The 22,109-nt window shown below is 35.3% G+C and overlaps 2 protein-coding genes across 3 annotated transcripts; one reads left to right on the top strand and one right to left on the bottom strand.

The window, feature by feature from the left end:
• Positions 1–1,121: 1,121 nt before the first annotated feature.
• Positions 1,122–5,850, top strand: LOC126724217 (uncharacterized). 2 transcript variants are annotated; one of them, XM_050428650.1, is made up of 9 exons: positions 1,123–1,348; positions 1,452–1,794; positions 2,822–2,966; positions 3,065–3,315; positions 3,435–3,641; positions 3,774–3,866; positions 3,958–4,062; positions 4,145–4,549; positions 5,577–5,850. In XM_050428650.1, the coding sequence occupies exons 2-9, from the start codon at positions 1,465–1,467 to the stop codon at positions 5,592–5,594; spliced, it is 1,554 nt and encodes a 517-aa protein (XP_050284607.1). In that variant the 5' UTR covers positions 1,123–1,348; positions 1,452–1,464; the 3' UTR covers positions 5,595–5,850. The 2 variants fall into 2 exon arrangements, with proteins under 2 accessions (XP_050284611.1, XP_050284607.1); XM_050428654.1 differs by having other exon boundaries at positions 1,122–1,794.
• Positions 5,851–8,132: 2,282 nt separating this feature from the next.
• Positions 8,133–10,733, bottom strand: LOC126724200 (G-type lectin S-receptor-like serine/threonine-protein kinase RLK1). Its single transcript, XM_050428629.1, has one exon. It carries the CDS (start codon positions 10,710–10,712, stop codon positions 8,295–8,297), a length of 2,418 nt encoding a protein of 805 aa, XP_050284586.1. The 5' UTR covers positions 10,713–10,733; the 3' UTR covers positions 8,133–8,294.
• Positions 10,734–22,109: the final 11,376 nt, after the last annotated feature.

Below are 22,109 nucleotides of genomic sequence, written 5' to 3'. Positions count from 1 at the left end.
AAACGTACCTTTAGTGTACGAAGGCAATGTGATGAATGTGATTACCTTACTTTAGAACCATTCTTTTCAACCTTGTCAAGCTATCAAAAGTTTGAGCATAGAAGATACATTTTAACGTAACTCATTTTTCATCAAAACGCAAAACCAATACTATAGCATTACATTACAACACATTTTATTCCTTGTCAAGGTTACAATAGCATTTATATAGCATAAAATCCTACTCGATTCAAATCATCTAAATACCCTATACTATGAGTGAGTGTGGGTATAAGAGAGTTGCATAAAAGAAATTTACTGGATGGAGTTAACCCTACTCCATAAAACTTCAGCCTTATAAAAATAAATGTTAAGTTTCATTTTAATGTTATAACTCACAACCAAATTAATGAATAGATTTAGTTATTACATTACAACACATTTTATTCCTAGTAATAAAAATTACAATTCCTGTCGTAATTCTCATTTAGTGTACCAAACGTACCTTTAATGTGCGAAGGCAATGTGTTGAATGTGATTACCTTACTTTAGAACCATTCTTTTCAACCTTGTCAAGCTATCAAAAGTTTGAGCATAGAAGATACATTTTAACGTAACTCATTTTTCATCAAAACGCAAAACCAATACTATAGTTCACGTACTTGTATAATTTTTTGCAAAATACATTATTACCTGTAGAATGTCTTTACCCTATTTTTACTTATGATAATTGATATACTCTATAATAAAAAATTGATAATTGTTGGTTTATAATTATACTACTAATATAAATCTTATATTGTAGATAAAACAAATGTATACAATATAATACATTTTTTGCAGTTATATTAATGTGGCAAAAATTTTCACAAAATTTATTTTATATACAATGTAAATCTTATAGTCTTTTTTTTTTTTTTTTTGAAAGCATAGTCTTATATTATACTAATATAATGTAAACTAATAATTTTGCAGGACAAGAACTATATTTTATATTTTAAAAGACCAGATGAGAATGCACTTTCAATTTTTTTTCAGTTACATTATTGTGGCAAAAGTGTAGACACTTGTTTGTTGTCACATTTATCAATCTCGACGTGATAAAGTTGGAACCCGCACTGTATTCTGTATTATAGCGATTTACGTTACTTCTTTCATCGCGATAAATTGGCGATCCCTTAGCAACTTTATCGTGGCGATAATAATATGTTAGCTTAGCCCCGACAAAAAAGTTTCGAACAACGTTTCGTTCTGTTCTGTTTTTTTTTTTTCGCCTTAATAGCTTTTCAAACCCCTGCAAATCCTGTCAGCTCTGAAAAACCCTAAATCCCCAAATCGGAAAATCCACTCTGATTCACTCAAATTAAAGGTAACCCATTATCACTTTCTCAATTTTCTCCAATACCCAGTTCCCCAATTTCATAAATTTTATTTTTTATTTTTAGTTTAATTTTGGAAATTTAAAATTTTAGGGAGAGAGTGAAAATGGGTGAGGTGGGAGAAGAAGAAGTGGGTAAGAAGAAGAGGAGGAGTGCTAGAATATTGGAATTGGAGGGGGAGAAGAAGAAGAAGATCAAGGACAAAAAGAAGGTGAAGGAACAAGGAGAGGGAAGCACTAACAAACTCAAAGTGAAATCCAAATCAGAGGTTGAGGAGGGTCCTAAGCAAGATCATGAGGAGCATGAAGAAGAAGAGCAAGAGAAAACTGAGGAGGAGCAGAGTCCAAGTACAAGAGAAGCAGAAGAAGCGCCCACTGTTAATGAAGAAACACTTGAAGACGTGGACATTGCTTTTGTTGCTTCCCCTTCACAACAGGTCTCTCTCCTATTCTTCATTTGTAGCTAGATGTTGTTAATTAGTTCTTGGTGTGTGAATAAATGATGGCTGTTATTCTATATGGGATGATTTCTACATGTGATGTTGATCTAGAAAGTGAAGTATTTACAAACTCTTTACCTTAAACTTTTGGTCACTGAGCACTTGTAGTTCTTGAAGTTTCAAATGAGTGCTATTAATTTAAGCCATATGATCTTGGCATCTAGCTCGGATTGTGGGATTGAATCACTAAGCCCAAAGTCGAGATCTAGTCCAGGAGCTTGGCTAGTAGATTGCGTAGAAGCCACAAAATATGAGGGAGAGAGAGAGAGAGAGAGAGAGCACATATTTGTTATTGGAGAAGTGAGAAATGTAAATAGCCAATGAGAAAATGACATGTAGCTTTCTTAGTTTTTAAAAGAATTTGGTCGGGTTGGGTTTACCATTTTTTCATAATGATATGAAAACCTGACACCCACCTGAATCCTAGTGAGTCTTGATTAACAGAACCCATTTTCGATTGCAAGTGAACTCAGAGCCGGCTGTTTGGTGTCTGGTCGGATTGGGTTGGATGGTTTTGAGTGGTTCAGGTTGATGTTGATGATGATATGAGTTATTGATTACTATAGTTTTAAGTGAGGGAGAATGGTACAGAGATGTGATATATTGAGGTGTTCTTTAACATATTGGCATCCATCTACTCATGGATAAAAACCTTAAATCCTCGTCATTAATCATCATCATAAATCTGTGTAATGTTGCAAATGTCTCTTGAATGCAATAATGAGGTGTTGCATCACTTTGTCTTGAGAAGTTCCATAAGATTTTTCCCTTGTTCTCAGAGGATGTGTTCTTGGCAAACAGATTCAGCATTTTCTCTGTTTGAATAAAAACTATCCAATTTACCGATTGCAATGTGGCATGTGAAGCATTTCACATGTTGTAATAGGTTCAATTACATTTTATATGTGCACAGACCACACAGACACAGGTATTAAAGTTGCCATTTGTTTACACTTTTGTGTAGGACATTATGGGTGCATCACAGCCAGACCATACAGATACTCAGTCTGATCAGCAACCTACTGATCCCTCCATGCATACACCCCTTCCTGCACAATCATCAGCACCTTCGGAGCTCTCAGTGGACACACTAACAATAACATCTGAAAGTATAAGTCCATTATTACAATATGCTTAGTTTTGTTAATGCATTTATACTTGTTAGGCCTTTTGATTTGGTCTAAGGTTGTGATGTTTAATACTTCAGCTTCCGCCTCAAGCAGAAAGAAAGGACGAGGACCTGCAAAAGGCTTGAAGCTGGCTAAGAGAGCACAAGAGAGTACTGATGGGAAGTTGGACATTGAGTTCTCAGACAAGTCTAATTCAGCTGTGGGGCCAAATCAGCGGATGTTTGTGGATGAGGTGGTACAACAGATGAGAATGTATGCACCGCTTAATGTTAAGAAGTGGGCAGAAGTACCGCAGGAGGCAAAAGATAACATTGTTGCAGCTGTGTTGGTAAGTAAGGAAATATGTATGTATATATATGCATGTGTGTGTGTTTGTTTGTGTAATGTAAATAATCTATTTGTTATTTTATTAGTTTGTCAATTGTATTTTATTTGTTGTCATTTCAGGGTAGGTGGAGAGTCCCGGATACGCCCTTGCGAAGAGCCAGCATATTACAGTTGGCTAATCGAAGATATCGGGGTTGGCGAGCAAAACTCTCCAAGGACTACAGTAAGTACGACAACGATGAGGATCGCAGGCAGAACCGGCCCAAGGAGGTCACAGAGCAGCAATGGGAGTCTCTTATTGCATACTTTGGTACTGATGATTTTAAGGTAAAAATCCGTGCATCTTTTATATGCTATTTACTTTATTTTCCTCCTATTCCCTTAAATTATGTTTGCTAAGTTTTCTTTTTCATTCCAATTACACTACATTGACTACTTGAATATGTTTATCCTATGAAGACCATTAGTGATAGAAATAAAGAAAACCGATCGAAGCAAAAGACAGGTAAAATCACAGGAAGCAAGTCTTTTGCAGCTGTGAGTTATGATGCGGTGAGTAGAAAAATTAATGATAAAAAAGTAATTATTTTTTTACATTTGTCTTTAATTTATTAGTTAATCTTTTATGTTAAATTGAATACAGCGGGACCCCCTGACTGGTCAGCAGCCTAGTGAATACAGGACATGGCTTCTGTGCCATCGTCATTCTGATGGTACTTGGAGTGACGACAATGCCAGACAGATTTATGTTAGTAAAAATTTTGTGTGATGCTTCTATTTTACATTTCTGTGTGTGTTCTACGTGATGCGTGTTTGCATTCTTATTGCAGGAGCAAGTTAATGAGTTAATTACTCAGAAGTCTGAACAAGAGGGGGTGCCACTATCGTCATCAACTGAGGATGAATTGTTTCATTCAGTGATTGGTTCTAGACCAGGCCATGTACGGGGCCAGAGACATGGGTCGATCCCAGAGCAGAAAGAGGTGCTTGGTGAGGTTCAAATGGAGCGTGATGCACTTGAAGAGCAGCTTGGTGAGATGAAGTTGAAGTTGCAGGAGGAAAGTGCAGCACGGAGTGTGATACAGGCACAACTGCAGGCAGAGAGTGCAGCACGGGCTGAGATGGAGGCACGGTTGCAGGCAGAGAGTGCAGCAAGGACTGCTATGGAGGCACGATTGCGTGCAGAATTTATGGTTGCCCTCGATAGCCTACGATCTCAAGCCTCTACTAGCAGTGTAAGTTCCAAAGTTAATTTATTTGGTTGATCTTTATATATTTAAAGATAGTTGAGGATAGTACTAATAAGTTAAGGATAATTGATAATATATCCATGTGCCAGAGGCATAAAATGGGTCACCTAAACCTTGGGTTGTCCATGGGCCTCGGATTGATTTGCTAAAATGGCTTGAACAGCTAAAGGGGCTGCAAGATACACAAGCAGACCGCATCATGCTCATACCTAAGTTAAAGAATGTTCTCACAAGGACAGAGAGTTAAGAATTCAAAATTTTCTTTCATTTTATTAAAGTGATATTATGAAAAGGGTACAGTATACATAAATGGACTTTTCCTAGGTCACCCTTATTAGTGTCTCTTGTGTTTCTATGCATATTTATACACACATAGACAGGCTTAGGAAAGAAATTGTCCCATGGTAATGGAACCTCACATACTTAGGAAACTTAGCTACCTATTGCATAAGTGCTTTGGGCAAACCACTAGACTATAATTATGTATTTGCTCAGAACTTGCAAAAACTAGGAAAAGTTTCTATTCTTGTGTAGCGTTGCCACGGATGTTATATTCCCTGTTTGATCTATGAGGTCATTTATAATCAGTAGCTTGGTTAGGCTCATATGTTTTGTTGATCTGATTCTGTAAAACATGAGATGAATTTTATATTGAAAAAAGTAATTGACCATTGAGCAGTTGTGTCCTTGGAGATTGTCAGGTAAACTGTTGACATAATAAGCAAGATTTTTTCTGGTCCAAGTAGAGGTCACTAATCTTTTGTTGATCATTCCATTTGATTTTGAATTTTGAGAGCACTGCAGGTTCAGTTGTCAAATCAGATTCATTAATTAATTGCATTTTGAAACATTCACCATAAGAAAAACTTCATCTGTATGTTCATGGTCAATAAGGTTTTCTTGTATAATTAAAAATTGATCTTTGTTCTAGAAAGAGGTATAACCAACAGATGTGGAAGCCTAATTTTAATCAAATAAGTATTAATATTCCTTTTCTATATCCCCTCTTCAGAAACACAATCAACAATGAAGTAAAGAGACATCGTATCAAGATCTGTTGCCAGAGGAGTCTCTCTGCTTCACGTGCATTTGTGCTTGAGGAAACTTCCACTAGTCAAGGATTAGAATTTTTTATTTTTTATTTTTTTCAAGTGGGTGAAACTTGGTACAATTCCTTAGGTTTTCAATTAAATTCCAACACATGGCTATTGAATTTAGTTGTCTTGGTTAAGATAACACTTTGTACTAAATTAGTCAATCATGTGTTTTAATTCATTTTAATTATAGCATGGCAAAAGCAGAAGGCGCAAAACTGATGCTATGCATGGTCGCCTCATAGATGATAGAGCTATAATGTAGGCCTATGACAAAGTTTTATTAATGCAGTATAGATGTTGTGTAATCATTGAAAGTGATGTGAGGGGACATATGAGAGTTGAGTTCCGTGCTGAGAATTAAATAATAGATTATTTAAAAAAAATTTTAATTCTACTTTCATGAAAATATTTTTTTAAAAATTGTAAAAATGTTTTTTGCCTATAAATTTTTTTTTAAAATATTTCTTCAACTAATGCTCTTAAGACATCCATTAACTTTTCCCTGAAATAAAGATTGAGTATGTTTGGTCGTTGATCGTTTTCTTGAAAACATTTTTTAGATTTTCGGGTGTTTGATCAAATTGAAAATGCTAGTCAAACTGAAAACAATTTTAGTAAGTAGTTGATATACATAAATGGGAAGCCTATTGATTTCAACTTTTTTGAGTTTAAATGGGGTTCTAGCATGAGTATTGATGGACTTTTGGTAGAGTTATTTGGTGTCTCTCACTCTCTCTCCTCCAATAAACTGGAATTAGAGTAGTTGGTTCAAGAAGTGAGTAATTGATATATCAGTGAGTTTTTTTCTTTTAGACAAATGGTCTCTCTCCCCAAATAGGATATATGACATTTATTCTAATGGGGTCAAATATTACTATGCTAGGGCTCATTCTTTCAAATATTAAGATAGGCTTCATTCTTACCATAAAGACTGATGATTGGACTGACTGCAAACTTTATTGTGAAAATAGGTACTACTACGTAGTGCATGGGTTTGGTTGAAGAGTTTTTTCATTTTAACCCACCATGGTTGGGTTGAAAAAAAACCAATCCAACTCAATCAATCATAGGGTTCCAACTCATCCCAACCCAATCCATGTGAATTGGGATGGCTCATGGATTGGATAATTATTATCTTTATTTTTATAAAAAAATTGAGTATTAGAACAGCTCAATTATAAGATTATCAAAAGAATAGTAGAAGATTTATAATCTTATTTGTGTTGGTTTAATGCATTAATCAAACTATTTTTTTAAAGATAATTATAATATGTTGCTAACCTCTCTACTCAAACACTTTTTCCCTTAAACTAATCAAACTCAATCAATCCCAGGGTTCTGACCTATCCCAACCCAATCCATGTGAATTGGGATGGCTCATGGATTGGATAATTATTTTTTTATTTTTATAAAAAGACTGAGTATTAGAACAGCACATTTATAAGATTATCAATACAAATAGTAGAAGATTTATAATCTTATTTGTGTTGATTTAATGTATTAATCAAATCATTTAACCCCACAGCTTTAACCCTTTCTGCCTTAAACCCTCCAAACACTTAGTGTATGGAAATGTGTCAAATTCAGCTACAATATCCTTGACAATGCATTAATTAAACCTAAGCATAACACCAAATGAACACACACACAAAAAAAGAAAAATAAAAGAAAAAAAGACCTTACAAATCTAAGCATAGCACCAAACCGATACAACTGGATTCTTAATAGTCCAAGCAATTAAGGCTTCCCACAATATCATGGTGTCCCTGAACCACGATTCAAGTACGGTTCCATGAATATAGAAGGATTGATTTTCTGATTTCCAAAGTTGATTTATTTGCACGTTTTTGAAATGTTGTCCCCTCAATTCTATTGCATGCTGCAAGACATTGGCTAATATACCTATGGCTGGAAATATGGCTATTGAAAAGTAGACAATGTAATGCAAGCAAACGCGCATAAAAGTTCCATGAATTGTGACTGCATAGTTTTGGAGAATGATTCAACACGGAATCGAGAAAAAAAATCAAAGCTAAACCAAATATACAATGAATTCTCTGTAAACAAGGAATTTGGACTTTTTGATCCACGCTAGACCCAGAGAGGCTGTTGCCGCCATGGCGTGATAGCCATGGTTTGCATTTATGTCCTGTAGATTACAGAATTTGTAAACCTGTAGGCTTGACATCAATGAGAGTCACGTGTAGCTTTCACATCAATGAGAATCATATGTGGCTTTGATAAAGTAAAGGGAGCAAAAGCTAGAGTTTGAAGAACAAAAACAACGTCAAAATGCAACAAACTAGGAAAAGAGTAGACACATGATCACACAAGAAGAACATCCTTGCTACCATTACCCAGTTTACAACATGTGACTTCTGGTTTCAAGTATGCTAATCTTCGTTTGAGCTATATATGAATTTCATTAATTCTTATTGAATCTAATAATCATTTTTGAAGAACTACATACATATCCACTACAGCAATTTCCATTTGTTGAGCTCTCTTCTTCATAAAGGCACAAACTAAAATTAAAAACAGAGTTGTCTGAATGGAGCACAATACGAACTTGACTACAAATCACTTCCCTTAGGAAAGATTGCAAATAGATAATACAAAGTGACTGTAAAGTTTTACAAACTCGTTGTAGTAGTAAAAGGAGATGGACTTGGTGGAACAGGTACATCAACAACTCCTTCAAGCATCTGCATAGCCTTCCTCATAGTTGGTCTAAGAGATGGGTCTTCTTGAATACACCAAATAGCAATCATGACAAACCTTTCTAGCTCCTCTCTGTCTTCCAAGGCCTCCATGTCATGTTCTACAAGAGCATCTAATGTTCCTTCTCTAAAGCAGTCATAAGCCCAATCAGTCAAAATTGCTGTCTCCTCTCTGCCAGATGCCATATCTACGCTTCTCCTACAACAAATGATCTCTAGTAGCATGACACCGAAGCTGTATACATCAACTTTAGCAGTGACTGGCATATTCCTAAACCACTCGGGTGCAACATACCCTTTTGTTCCTCTAATGGCAGTATTAGTATGACTTTGACCCATCATCAAGAGCTTTGCTAATCCAAAGTCAGAAATTCGAGTCTCGTAATATTCATCAAGAAGTATGTTCTGAGGCTTTATATCACAATGGATTATCTGGGTGCTGCACTCTTCATGTAAATACAAGAGTCCTCTTGCAATTCCAAAAGCAATTTGGATTCTTTGCTTCCAATTTGGTCTCAAATCTCCAAAAAGGAAATCTGCTAATGTGCCATTGCTTAAGAACTCGTATACCAGTAACCGTTGTTGCCCCTCTTCACAGAATCCGATTAGTCTAACCAGATTTTTGTGATGTGTCTTACCAATTATGTTAAGCTCAGCTTTGAATTCCTTGTCACTATCTTGTGCAAAACTATATAACTTCTTGACTGCAACAGGGATGTTAGAACCCATCTGGATTGCTCCTTTGTAGACAATTCCAAAAGCCCCCTTTCCCAACTCTTCCATGAACCCATTTGTAGCATCTTGAAGCTCTTTGTATGTAAAACAATGCAAATTTATATCCAAGACACTACTACCTCTGTTAATTTTGTTACGTTTCTTCTGGTAAATGAAGAAAAAACCATAACAAAAAGCACCAATCAATATAAAGTTAACAAATACGGAAGAACCCAGAAGCACTGACCCTGGAATTATCAAACCGTCCTGGTTTTTCTTCTCTCGATCTGGCGTATTGTTTGGATTTGGGAGATGAGAACCAGGTATAGTGGATTTTCTAACCTTGATAAAAGCTTTCCCACTAAATTTGCCGTCATATCTCCCATTTGAGAGTGGTAGCTTCTTCTTCCAACAGGTTTTATTTTCTGTAAATATTGCGACAGCACATATACAATCTTGCAGGCAAGAATTTCTACAATCCACTTCTGTAAAAGGCTCCAACCTTAGGTAATCTGATGTTGGCCAATCAGTATATGTTAGTTCCTCTACACTATAGATATCTTTTGTGGAACTAAGCTTATCTTCTTCACAACCCTGTATGAAGTCCACTTTGCAGCTACTATACTGATCATTTGGATCGATTAAAGAGTACCCAGGTGGGTATTTACATGTTGGCCTTGAATCTTTGAGGGTGCAGATACTGTTAAACCCACAAGCACCAATACCACCATTTTCAAGAAAAATATCCGTGCAAATGTTTTCTGGTACAGACCAGACGACAGTCCAGCTTCCAATGGAAGTCTTTGGGTGAGAATATAGGGTGAAAACCCCATCAAAGTCGAGAGTGGCTCTATAATAGTAATCAGTTTCTGAGTTTACTACTCCCTCTCCAAGAACAAATCTTTGTTTGTTCTCTCTCACAATGTACATGTAGCCTGACTCGTTTAAGGCCAATTGTATACCAGGACTTGAATTATTATTATCACCAATAGTTCCATTTTTATAATAAGGAGGGCCATTAGCATATGTTGAGGGCAAGTTTATGGTATTGAGCACAAGATTCCCATCAAGAAATCGTACCTGGAATCTTCCTTTGGAAAAGTTGGTCTCTGATTGTCGAGAAAAAAGTGACCCTTCATTTTCCATAGTCTGTGTAGGCAAAATCGTATCAGTAGGATTGTTGAAGCTCGACCATACCTCATTGGAGTTACTATCTTTGAGCACAAAGTTGCCTGTATCGTTCATAACACCAGAGGCAACATTAAGCGAGCTAGAGTTCCACAACTGTTGGCCTTGAGGGCTGGTAAGTACTAGCCCATTGTCAGCAGTTAGATTCACTTGTGATCCTCTTGGTGCAAGTGTTTCATTTGCATACCAAACTATGGTTTTGTCAGGAATCTTGGCATACCATATAGAAAGCAAGAAGAGATCTGTATTGCTGAGTTGACGAAAACCGAAGGCAAAATCACCAGAAGGTGAGAACCAAGAAGAGTTATCAGTTGCTGAGAGAGAAGCACCCAATGTAATGGCACCATTAGTTTGAGCAACAGTACTGTAAATTGGTAGCAGAAGTAGCAAAGAAAAGAGAGTTTGAGTAAGAGCAAAAGCAAAAGCCATTGTCAATAATTCAATAAACAAAATGGGAGTTGAGGTCTGGAGTAAATAGAGTGTGACAAAATTATATGTATGATTCATCAATCTTATAGCGAAACTCTTACTTTAGTCATCATCGCCATGCAATGGTTACTATTGCCTTGTTTCATTGAATTTTCTGGCAGTCAAGGGATATTTCTAGGCACGTCAGTCTGTTTGGCTTTAAGGATGATTTGGTCACAACTTTTCAACAAATTAAAGAGTCCATTCAAACAAGCAACTGAATTGAGGTTGTTCCAAAAACAGTGTCATGGTCATAAAATCTGTGTCATGGTCATAACAATATTAAATAGTACTGCAACGTGGTCAGTCAATCTCGTCAAATTTGTCATAGTCAACCTAGGTGAGTGTACAGACCAGTTTGTCAATTTCAGAAGCTATACGTATTCATATTTGAATCTGTGTTCGTGCATTTGTTAACAAGATTAAATTTTTTAAAGACTTGGTGTAAACTTTTGGTTTGCTCCCTATAAGTACATACTACGTCATTATGTTATTGAAATATAAATCTATCTAATTACGTAGAAAAACATTTCAAATTTTCAATAAATATTATATTTGAAGTTCTAAGTAAAAGATTGATGTGTTGTTATTAATTGTGGTAGAATATATTTAGTTTTAGGATAAACTACATATTTGGTCCTTAAACTTTGTTGTAAATGTCAATTTGGTCCATAATGTTTCGGAGGTGTCAGTTTAGTCATAATCTTTTGGTATCGTATCAAAACAATCATTGCAGTTAACTGTAATGGATGAAAAGTGCTAACAAGACTAATAAAGATATTAAAATATTATTATTTTTGCCAAGTAAGTTGTCATGTGCCCTTCAATTAAAAAAAGAAAAAAGAAAGCTAATTGATTGGGACATAATCCACTATGAAAGGAGAACGAAGGGGAAGGGGGGAAGAGAGATCAAAGAGTTTGAGAGTGCTCAATCTACGATGACGGCGACCCATCCATCCATGACGAAGCTGATATACATATAGCTAATGGAGAGGCCTGACTGAGTGGAGATCGACCCACCCATCACGTAGCTAGCGCAACGCTCTCCTCATCGTCACCATCCTTGTCTTCTATGTTCATTAACTACTTTAGCACAACGATCCTTTGTTCCTCACTCATCTCATCATCCGCATCGACAAACTCAATCAACTCATCAAGGGCTTGAATAATCATTCAGTAATATATTACTAGATCATGTCTGTGTGACTGTGTCCTCCATATAAGTCAACAACTGTTATGCCTTTCACAAAATTTATATTTTATTAGATCATGTTTTGATTTTTTTTTTATTTTTTGATTTTTTATAAAGTGGTATATCTAGTTGTTATTCTAGTTTGAAATGTATCTTGAGAATTATTTTATTTGTTTAATTCTAATTTACAATAGTTTTCATTTGGATTGTTTGTTAATTCCATGATCGTTGTTTTTGTTGTTAAAATAAATTATGAAAATATAAAATGAATTCAGGACCTTTGTTTTAGTTTTTTGGGATTTTTTTTGAGAAAAAATTTTGATTTCCAGTGGCTATATCAGTTTTGCCATTGATGGATAATTAAGTTGCCATCGCTGTTGACTGAGCACTCTTAAAGTCTCCAATCTCTCTTCCCCCGTCCCCTTCGTTCCTTTCTCACAATGGATTCAATTCCCAAATTATTAGGTCAAGGGTTTTTTTTTTTTTTTTTTTTTTTTTTTAAATTTTATTTTTTTAAATTAACATGTTTGTTAGTCTTATTAGCATTTTTCATCCACCACTTAACGACAAGGACTATTTTAACACAATACCAAAAAGTTAGGGATTAAACTGATACATCTAAAACGTTAAGGACCAAATTGACATTCACTATAAAGGTTAGAGACCAAATATGTAGTTTACCCTTAGTTTTAAGTAAAATACTGATATGACAATTTCTTATTGAATAGTGTAAAATATGAGTTTTATACTCCATTCTTTCCAAATTTAGACTCTTTGTTAATAGATCATTTTAGAAAACTTTTAATAGTACTTTAATGAAAATATAAAAAACTATTAAAGAATCTTTTAATAGATCATTTTTTTGTATTGGGCTCACTGGGCCGATATTTTTTTTTTTTTGAGAGAGAGTTTCAACCTATGGCGTCCGCTCCTGAGGGCCGATATCCCTTTACATTTTGGGTTTGAGCTCCAAAACGTGTCCCCACAGGTATCTATTAACTTTTCACTTCATTTTTATAGCCTATTGATAAAACTTTGTGTTAAAGTACAAAGCACACTGCTAAATTTTACGGGTCTTTGGATTTTACCTCCCAATATTTCAAAATGTTGATCCGCGTTCCTAACATTGTGAGCCATTTTGATTGATAGTTATTCCGTTAATGCTCATATTTATGTATCCGTTAAATGCCATGTAAGTTTTTTACCTACGCTACTTGGTCCAATTAAAGAATGCCACACTGCAATTTTTCCATGTGATCAATTAAATAAATTAAATAAATCCTCTACAATCAATTAAATTAAAATGATTTAATTTTTAAATTTTAATGATTTATTTTAATTTTAAAAGATTTTTAAATTTATTTAATTACATGAAATAATAAAATCTACATGACATGATTTAATTGGACCAACTAGTACACATGTGCCAGGCTTATGTTTCACTTAACAGCCACATCAACATAATACTATCGGAAGGGTTGCCAATTAAAATGGCTCATAATGTTAGGGACGCAAATCAAAATTTTGAAACTTTAGTGTGAAAAATTAAAACACTTCCAAACTTTAAGAGTGTGTTTTACATTTTAGCCAAATTCTAGAGAAACTTTAAACCTTAATGAAATCCTAAGATTTGAAAAAAAAAAATATATATATATATATATATATATCTTGAACTATCTCAATCTTGAATGTTTTGGTCAGATTGGTTTTGATTTAGGTAATTTGGTTCTGATTTGGGTTAGTATATACAAACTCTACAGTCAAGAAAATGCTATTAGAGGCGTCGATTTGATGTTGCGTTGAATTATCCTTCTTTGGCTACCCTTGTGTAAGTAAAGGAGACCTCTACAGTCCAGTAATGGTTACCCATCTTTTGTCTAAATGTATATTAGACTAGAAAAGAAAAATGTTGCAGAAGTATTTTTGACACTTAAAAAAAAAAAAAAAAAAAAATTTGTGTGTGGCCTATGTATATTGTATATGCCTTCCAACCGAGGTGGTGATAGATGATTTTTTTTTTTTGGGGGGGGGGGGGGGTGGGGGGCTTTTTTATGAATTTATGGCTAATTAGAAGGTAGTTTAGAGGAATATTTATATAGCTCGGCCCAGATAAATGTTAAAGCTCTATAATTATTGCCATGGACAAAAAGTGACAGGGACAAAACTTATAAAGTGTAAGAGCATTTGCAGCAGTGGAGCTAAAAAGCTATAATGCTATTTTAGCTCCACCAATATAGCAAAATAAGCCCACAGCAGTGGAGCTAAAGCCATAAAATTTGGCTGATTTGCTACAGTGCACATCTAAAGATAGATGTGCACTGTAGCGCTCATCTAAAAAAAAAATATAATTTTTTAATCCTCAGCCGATTAAAATAATCACCGTCTCCTTTTATTTTTCATTCTTTTATTTTATATCTCACCGTCTCCTTCTCCCTCACTCTCAACTCCTTCTCACTCTCAACTCCTTCTCCCTCACTCTCCAGATCACTCATCACCGTCCCTCACTCTCAACTCCCAGATCACTCATCACCGTCGCCGCCACAGACCACCCAGCCCACGCCGTCCCTCACCGTCCCAGCCCAGCCCAGCCACGCCGTCCCAGCCGCATCTCCCTCACTCATCTCCCTCACTCATCACCGTCGCCGCCACAGACCAGCCCAGCCCACGCCGTCCCTCGCCGTCCCAGCCCAACCCAGCCCACGCCGTCGCCGCATCTCCCTCACTCATCTCCCTCGCTCATCGCCGTCGCCGTCGCAAGCTCGGTTCTCACTCATCAAGCTCTCCACGCCGTCGCCGTCCCAGCCCAGCCCACGCCGTCGCCGTCGCCGTCGCCGTCCCAGCCGATCCACTTCAGGTCAGTGCTCTCTCTTTTCTTTTGTAGTGAATTTTTTCTGTTATTTGGTCTCTGTGCACATGATTTTTTCTGTTTTTTCTGTTTTTTTTGTTCTGGGTTTAGTGTGATTTTGTGGTTGGAAATTTTGTGTGGATTATGTGTGGATTATGTGTGGATTATGCAGGAATTGGTTGTGTGGATTATGTGTCTCTGTATTGGAAATTTTGTGTTTGGAAATTTTGTGTTATTTTGTTGAGTGGATTCTGTGCACTCTGTATTGGGAATTTTCTGTTTGCAGGAATTGGTTGTTTGGATTATGTGGTCTCTTTGTGTGAATTTGTGGTCTCTGTGTCCTTGGAATTGGTTGTGTGAATTTGTGCGGGAAAGCTATGTTTTGTTGTTAGTGTAAATTGTGTGCACAAAACCACGTTCCTGTGTTGCATAAAACCAAAATTGACTCATGGCTCATATAAATGTCTCTGTAATATAACCTATCAAAAAAAAAAAAATGTCTCTGTAATATAAATGTAAGTTTATTGTGTAATTTATCTATGTAATTTGTTGTGTCGATATAAATGTTAGTTTGGAAATTTTCTGCGTGCAGGGAAGTTTATATATATATTTTCTAATTTTATGGAGTCACGTAGGGACACAGAGTTACGTAGAGACCTAACATTTATCACGGGTATCATGAACGGGATATAGAAATTGACTCTCAATTTTTGTATGTGGGTTTAGTATGAGTCATAAGAACTTGTGCGAGTGTGTGAGTTTTATTGTAATTTGGTTTGAATTATGTATGTGAGCAAATCTATGGACTACATTGTTCTTGCTATAATATGTATTTTATTTTCTATGTTTTCTTATAAATCTATGGACTACATTATAAAGTTCCTTCATTTCATAGTTCACATTATTTCAAGGTTGCTTCCGGATAATTGAGACGATAATACGTTATCATGATAATTGAAAAATTGTTTTACTAAAAAAAAAATGTATGAGTATAATTTGGGGTTAAAAAAAATATAACACTAGACGATTATTTGCTATCACGCGGCGGCGGCGGCGGCGGAAAAAGAGTCGTCGGTGGTGGTGGCGGCGGCGACGGTGGTGGAAAAAAAGTCATCGGCGATGGCGGCGGCGGTGGCGGCGGCGATGGTGGTGGCGGCGGTGGCGGTGGCGGTTGAAGGTGGTTGTGGTTGTTGTTTATTGTATAAGATATATTATTTTATTGTAGTGGATATATTATTTTATTGTAATGGATATATTATTTTATTGTGATGTTTATATTATTTTATTGTGTTAAAAGCTAAAATAGATCCACTGCTGCAGCATGTATGTAGGTAAAATAGATAAAGTAACTTTTGGTGGAGCTAAAAAGCTAAATTTTTAGCTCCACTGCTGTGGATGCTCTAACATTGAATGAAAATAATAATAATAATCATCGAATGAAATGGAAATAAGAATGGGATACAGCTGCATCTCATTAAATTAAAGTTGTTGCAATTCTTCCGTATAAGCTACTTTGAAGAAAAAGACAGATATATGAATAAGAATTCTCCCAACAAAAAAGTAAAAGAAAGAATATGATTGACGGAAACATAACTGAGACAAAAGTTAAAAGCAATATTTTAATAAGAATGAGAATTATTATTTTTGTGTTGATTCTGATAAGTATTATTATTTATTTTAAAAAAAATAGGGATGTTTATTTTACATTAATTATGTGTTTTTAGTATGTGTTGTTTATAACTCTAGTATATAACTATAAATGTTAGACTATTTTGTAGTTGTACTTTGGTTATGTAATGTATTATAAACTTGGTTTAAAACACTAGTATTACTATTTTTGTGTGTATTCTAATAAATATTACTATTTACTCAAAAAAAAAAAAAAGACTCTGGTTCAAGTTGGTGGTAACTATAGGCTTACTTAAATGTACCGTGGAACGTAGGACAATGACTGCCACATGCGATTTTTTTTTTTTTTTTTGTTTCTTAAAAAAAAGCAGTAGTTTAATATTAATATTTATGAACAATGACTTTGTATTTTACCAAGTACTTTCCACCTAACTAGATGGGTTGATTAGGTCAATAAATATTACTATTTTTCTATCTATTGGCAAGAAGAAAAAACTATGGTTTGAACTTTGAATAAAAAATTAGGAAAAGAAAAATGAGTCAATTGACAAGGCAATGCTTCTCAATAAAAAGAAATTTTATAAGGCAATGCCAGGCAATGTTAGGATCACAAAAACGTTTATAACTTTTATCACAACTCGTTATATAGTGAGTTGTGAGCAGTAAAAAAAGTGTTGAGTTTGGAAAAAATTGTGTAAGTTTTTTTGCTCTTGCATTTTTAGGCAATGTCTTCATTTTGTTTGAACTTAGAGGGGTTTCTTTTGGTTTTTGTTACAAGAGATTTCAAACTTGAGATTAGAAGCAAAGGTACACACGATAGTTTTATGTAGATAACCATTGAAATCTTCTGTATTATTTTTTGTGTTCTACTTTATATGCTACTAATAACAACTCCATGTGTATGTCTTTTTCTTTCTTAATAAAAGAGTAATGCTACATTTATAACATTTTCATAACAAATCCTCTTGTCCTACTTTTTGTATTCCACTTTGTGTTCCACGGTTCCATCAATTAAATGAATACATGACAAGTTATAATTGGTAAAACATTAAGTAGAAAACAAAAAAGTGGAACAAAGAATTTTATATTTGTAGCAAATATATATATATATATATATATATATATATTTTTTGAGAGAGTGTTTCAACTTATAGCGTTCGTTCTTGATGATAGTTCTTTATCATTAGACCAAGACACCAATTTGTATTATTTTTTGTTTTCTACTTTATACTCTACTAATAACAACTTGATGTGTATGTCTTTTTCTTTTTTTATAAGATAGTAATGCTACATTTATAACATTTTCATAACAAATCTTAAGTGAAAAGTTATTATTGTTGAGTAGAAGAATTATGCCAGTGGTTGGCCCATACAAATCCTCTTGTCTTACATTTTATATTCCACTTTGTGTTCCACAATACAATCAATAAAATGAATACATGCCAAGTTATAATTGGTAAAGCATTAAGTAAAAACCAAAAAAGTGGAACAAAGAATTTATATTTATAGCAAATATATATATATATATATATATATTGAGAGAGTTTCAACTTATAGCGTCTGCTCGGGGATTGAACTCCAGATTTCTTATTCAACCATCAAAGACTTTACCGGTTGAGCTAACTAGAATATATATATACACACACACACTCTCTCTCACAATTGGTGTGTGTTTGTGTTTTGGTTAATTTCCTTTAAAGAGAATTCCAATCTCTTTATGTTTCCAATTGGTTGGTGATGTATACTCAAATGAGGATTTAGATCAGGTGTAATTAATTACCCCCTTCTCACTCACAAATTGTTTTTACTACCTTTTCTTTTTAATTTTAACTCTTCTACTTTTTTCTCATTTTCTTTATCTAATAGTTAAGATTGAAAGTTTCTTTTCTCAACTCTCAATCATAGCCATTAAGAACTATTGCATCGTGCAACCTAATCTCAATCCTTCAAATGACAAATCAATGGCCCAAAAAGAAGACAACATTGTTTTACAATGGTGTACATTACACCACTAAGGCATAGGAGAATGCATATGTGGTTGGATTTGGACACTACACGTGGAGTGGCTGTGAGCAAAAGAAGAGGAAGCGTTGGCTAAAAGATCCTATTCTTGGTTCCTGCCAAAAGCGTAACTGTCTTGGGAAAGAAGTAAGATTTGCACCTGATATGGTACTCAAGCACTCACAAAAAAGGAGATAGTGACTTTCTAAGGTTAGCAACTATGAGGACACCCCTTATGAGGACACCCCTTATTGGTTGAATGCATGTTGGATCACTTCAGAGACACGTGTATCATTCACAGTAATCCTGATGTCCCTCTCATTGTCCAAGGCCTGTTTCCCAATCAGTGGCAAAGTCACCTACCCACGGGCCACAATGCCATGTTGGCGCATTTTCTCTCCTCCAGTCACTAGATAATATCACAGCTGTGAAAATGTTCAAAATAAGGAAATGATGACTTGAAACCTATCTTTGTACTCAATCATATTCCTCAGATTATAAAAGGAACATGTAGTTGTATTTTTAGAGTAAGAACCCAAGTAGATCTTTAGAGAAGAGAGTAGAAAGTTGATAAGATAGGAAGGTAGAAAACAAGGTCTCTCTTTAAGAAAGAACATCCTTTGTACAAGAGTTACCTCTTTTCCCATATAATACAAAGTTAAGCAGAGCAAGAACATTCCATTCTTGTTCAAACCGTGGTTTTTCATCCCTTTTCTAGGGTTTTTCATGTACATCTTGTGTCTTTTTACATTCTTGCTATCACTTTCTTCTTCTCTAGCTTTTGTCATGTCAAAACTCGTATCTTTGTTACTTAGAAACTCTTTCATGTAGATGTACTATTAGATAACTTATTTTATATCTCTGTATAAGCTCAAATCTAACTCACGTACAAATGGTTAGCGAAGTGGCATGCTTGGTCATTAATTGGATACAATTATTGAAGTTTTCTGTTTGCATGTACTTGTACATCAAATTGAATTTGCATTTCACATTAATTATGGATTTGAAGTTTGCATGTTGGTGTGGTTTGCATCGGAACTTCATGACTTTAAACACAGGAAGCTTAGCTAAGATAGGAAAGAAATTATAAATCACAAGAGGGTACCTTTATTTATCACCTTGGGTAATCTAATTGTTTCTGTTGGAATTTTGAACTTCTGGGAGCGAGGGTGTAAAAACTGTTGAAAGGGAAAAAGAAGAAAAAATTATAAACCCATGCAACATTTGCAGAAGTTATTTTATGTTGATATAACCATAGAATTAACAACTATTGTCAACTGAGTTATCCATAATTACTTATATATAGTTCAGATCGACTTAATATACCTCCATTTTTTCTTTATTGCAAAAGGATAGATAATTGGACGTACTGAAACTAAAAAAGTTTGCTTTGTACCTATAGCTAAGCTCATTTGCATCAAGTTACTGACCACAAAATGATTTAAGATGCAATAAATTTGGCCTAATTATCAAAATCTAATATGTTCTTCGGGTATCTCTACTCTACCCTCATAACCAATAGGCTATTTTGTAAAATGTGCTTCAGATTTTGTTGTTTTCCTTGAGTTTTTAATTTTAAGTTTGACCGATCACGTTTTACTGTTTTACCAATATTTTACAACAAAACAAATACCGTAAAGTAATGAAAATATTTTTCTTCGAAACAATCAAGCATTTGTCTCAATATCATCGCAAGCTTTTTGTTTTTATTTTTTCTTCCCTCTTTTTCATCTTTTTCTTCTGGTGTTTGATAAGCTAATAACTTCCTATAAGCACAAACACAAAAGAAATAGAAAGAATACAACGGAGAGCAAAATCACAACCACGCGGGACAAGAAACAACTCAAACAAGAAACTCATAGAAACAAAAAACAGAGCACAGTTTGTCAAACCTCTTATTTGTAGTTGAAAACAAACTTTCCATAGGAATTAGTGGCACTTTATTGATTAACAAAATTCATAATTCATATCTGAAAACTATGGAAACATAGCTAGTATCTTCTAGAGATAAACAACTTGGAGCACACTAACCAATATAACAAAGATCATTATAGCAACAGACCAAAAACAAACTTAACTACAAACAAAAGATATATATATATATATATATATATATATATATATATATACATATATATGATGGCATATTGCAAAAGAGTAAATACTAAGACATAGTTACTGTCCTACTAAAAGGACACGAGCGTCGGGCAAGGTGGAACAAGCACTTCAACAACACCTTCAAGCATTTGTGTTACCCTCCTCATGCAATAAAGATGTTGTAGTTTACCACTTCACTTCAAGTTACACCCACTCCCAGTATCAAACAAAATTTTTTAAATAAAAAAAAAACTTACCCCCCACAAAAATTCATAGCAACCAGCCACATTCACCACCACCACCACCACCACCACCACCCTCACCTCATCCTCCATTCCCACCACCACCACCCCCACCTCATCCTCCACCACCACAACTCATCGCAAAAAAAAATCCAAAACAAGACCACCGACACAACCACAACAACAACCATCGTCATCGTCATCAACAACCCACCGCAAAACCCATTAAAATAGACCAACACCACCGGCCACAACAACCACCATCACAATCACAACCCACCACCATCCCCAGCTCCACCCCCCCCACCACCACCACCACCACCACCTCATCCTCCATTCCCACCACCACCACCCCCATTTCATCCTCCATTCCCACCACCACAACCACCACCCCCACCTCCACCTCCACCACCACCACCACAACTCATCGCTAAAAAAAACCCAAAATAAAACCACCGACACAACCACAACAACAACCACCGTTATCGTCATCAACAACCCACCGCAAAACCCATTAAAATAGACCAACACCACCGGCCACAACAATTACCATCACAATCACAACCCACCTCCCAAAAAAAAAAAAAAAAACAAATAAACACAGTGATATCTTCCACTCCTCTTGCAGCCCCTTTGATGCCTTTCTCAGTGATATCTTTTCAGAATTCGAAACCTTTTGGTCCTTTTGATCTCTAGAAACAGTGACTTCTTCACTATTAGATGCAGCAGATGGAGTAAACATAAATTTTAAATAAATTTCACATGAACTTTCTTCAATGTCCTTCGATCTTAGCTCCTCCAACCTTTGTAAGATGATACTTCTTGATTATTTTGTGCTTGCCTCTCCATTTCGACAAATCATTCCCTGTATTTTTCTTGCGATATCAAGATCGGTCAGTTTGGGTTTCTAGATTCGGCGATCGCGCTATATGTGGGTCGGGTTTTGATGGAAGTGGTGACTTGACGGAGTTTTAGATCGGTGGCAGTGGGCTGTGAAGAGAAGGTGGCTGAGAGAGAGAATGAGATATGAGAGAAGAGAATGAGCGGGGGAATAAAAAGTAGTAACAGAAAATTGCTAGCAGTAGCTTATAAAATTTAACTTTAGCTGGAGTTGATAAAATTTAATTTGGAATTGATACTTTTTTCTCTCTCTGATTAATTAAATCTATGATGATATTCACGGTTAATGCATGAAGACATGGTATTAGTGAGTATAATAATTTTCTGAGTACGTTTGTGTTGCTTTTGTTTGTTGCGGTGTCCTGCTTTTTTTTGGCACTTGGTAGATGGGGGTAAGTGGGCGGGACAGTGGGGCACAGCTTTGCTGTGTTTGGCAGCAAACAATGTTCCAA

The sequence above is a fragment of the Quercus robur genome, chromosome 1 (genome assembly GCF_932294415.1).
Source record: "Quercus robur chromosome 1, dhQueRobu3.1, whole genome shotgun sequence".
In the NCBI taxonomy this organism is placed as follows: domain Eukaryota; kingdom Viridiplantae; phylum Streptophyta; class Magnoliopsida; order Fagales; family Fagaceae; genus Quercus; species Quercus robur.
This window is presented reverse-complemented; position numbering and strand designations above follow the sequence as displayed.

Coding starts and splice junctions, on each gene's coding strand:
- LOC126724217 (XM_050428654.1), top strand. CDS start 1,465: ATGGGTGAGGTGGGAGAAGAAGAAGTGGGTAAGAAGAAGAGGAGGAGT. Junction 1,795..2,821: donor TTGCTTCCCCTTCACAACAG/GTCTCTCTCCTA, acceptor ACTTTTGTGTAG/GACATTATGGGTGCATCACA. Junction 3,642..3,773: donor TTGGTACTGATGATTTTAAG/GTAAAAATCCGT, acceptor TATCCTATGAAG/ACCATTAGTGATAGAAATAA.
- LOC126724200 (XM_050428629.1), bottom strand. CDS start 10,712: ATGGCTTTTGCTTTTGCTCTTACTCAAACTCTCTTTTCTTTGCTACTT.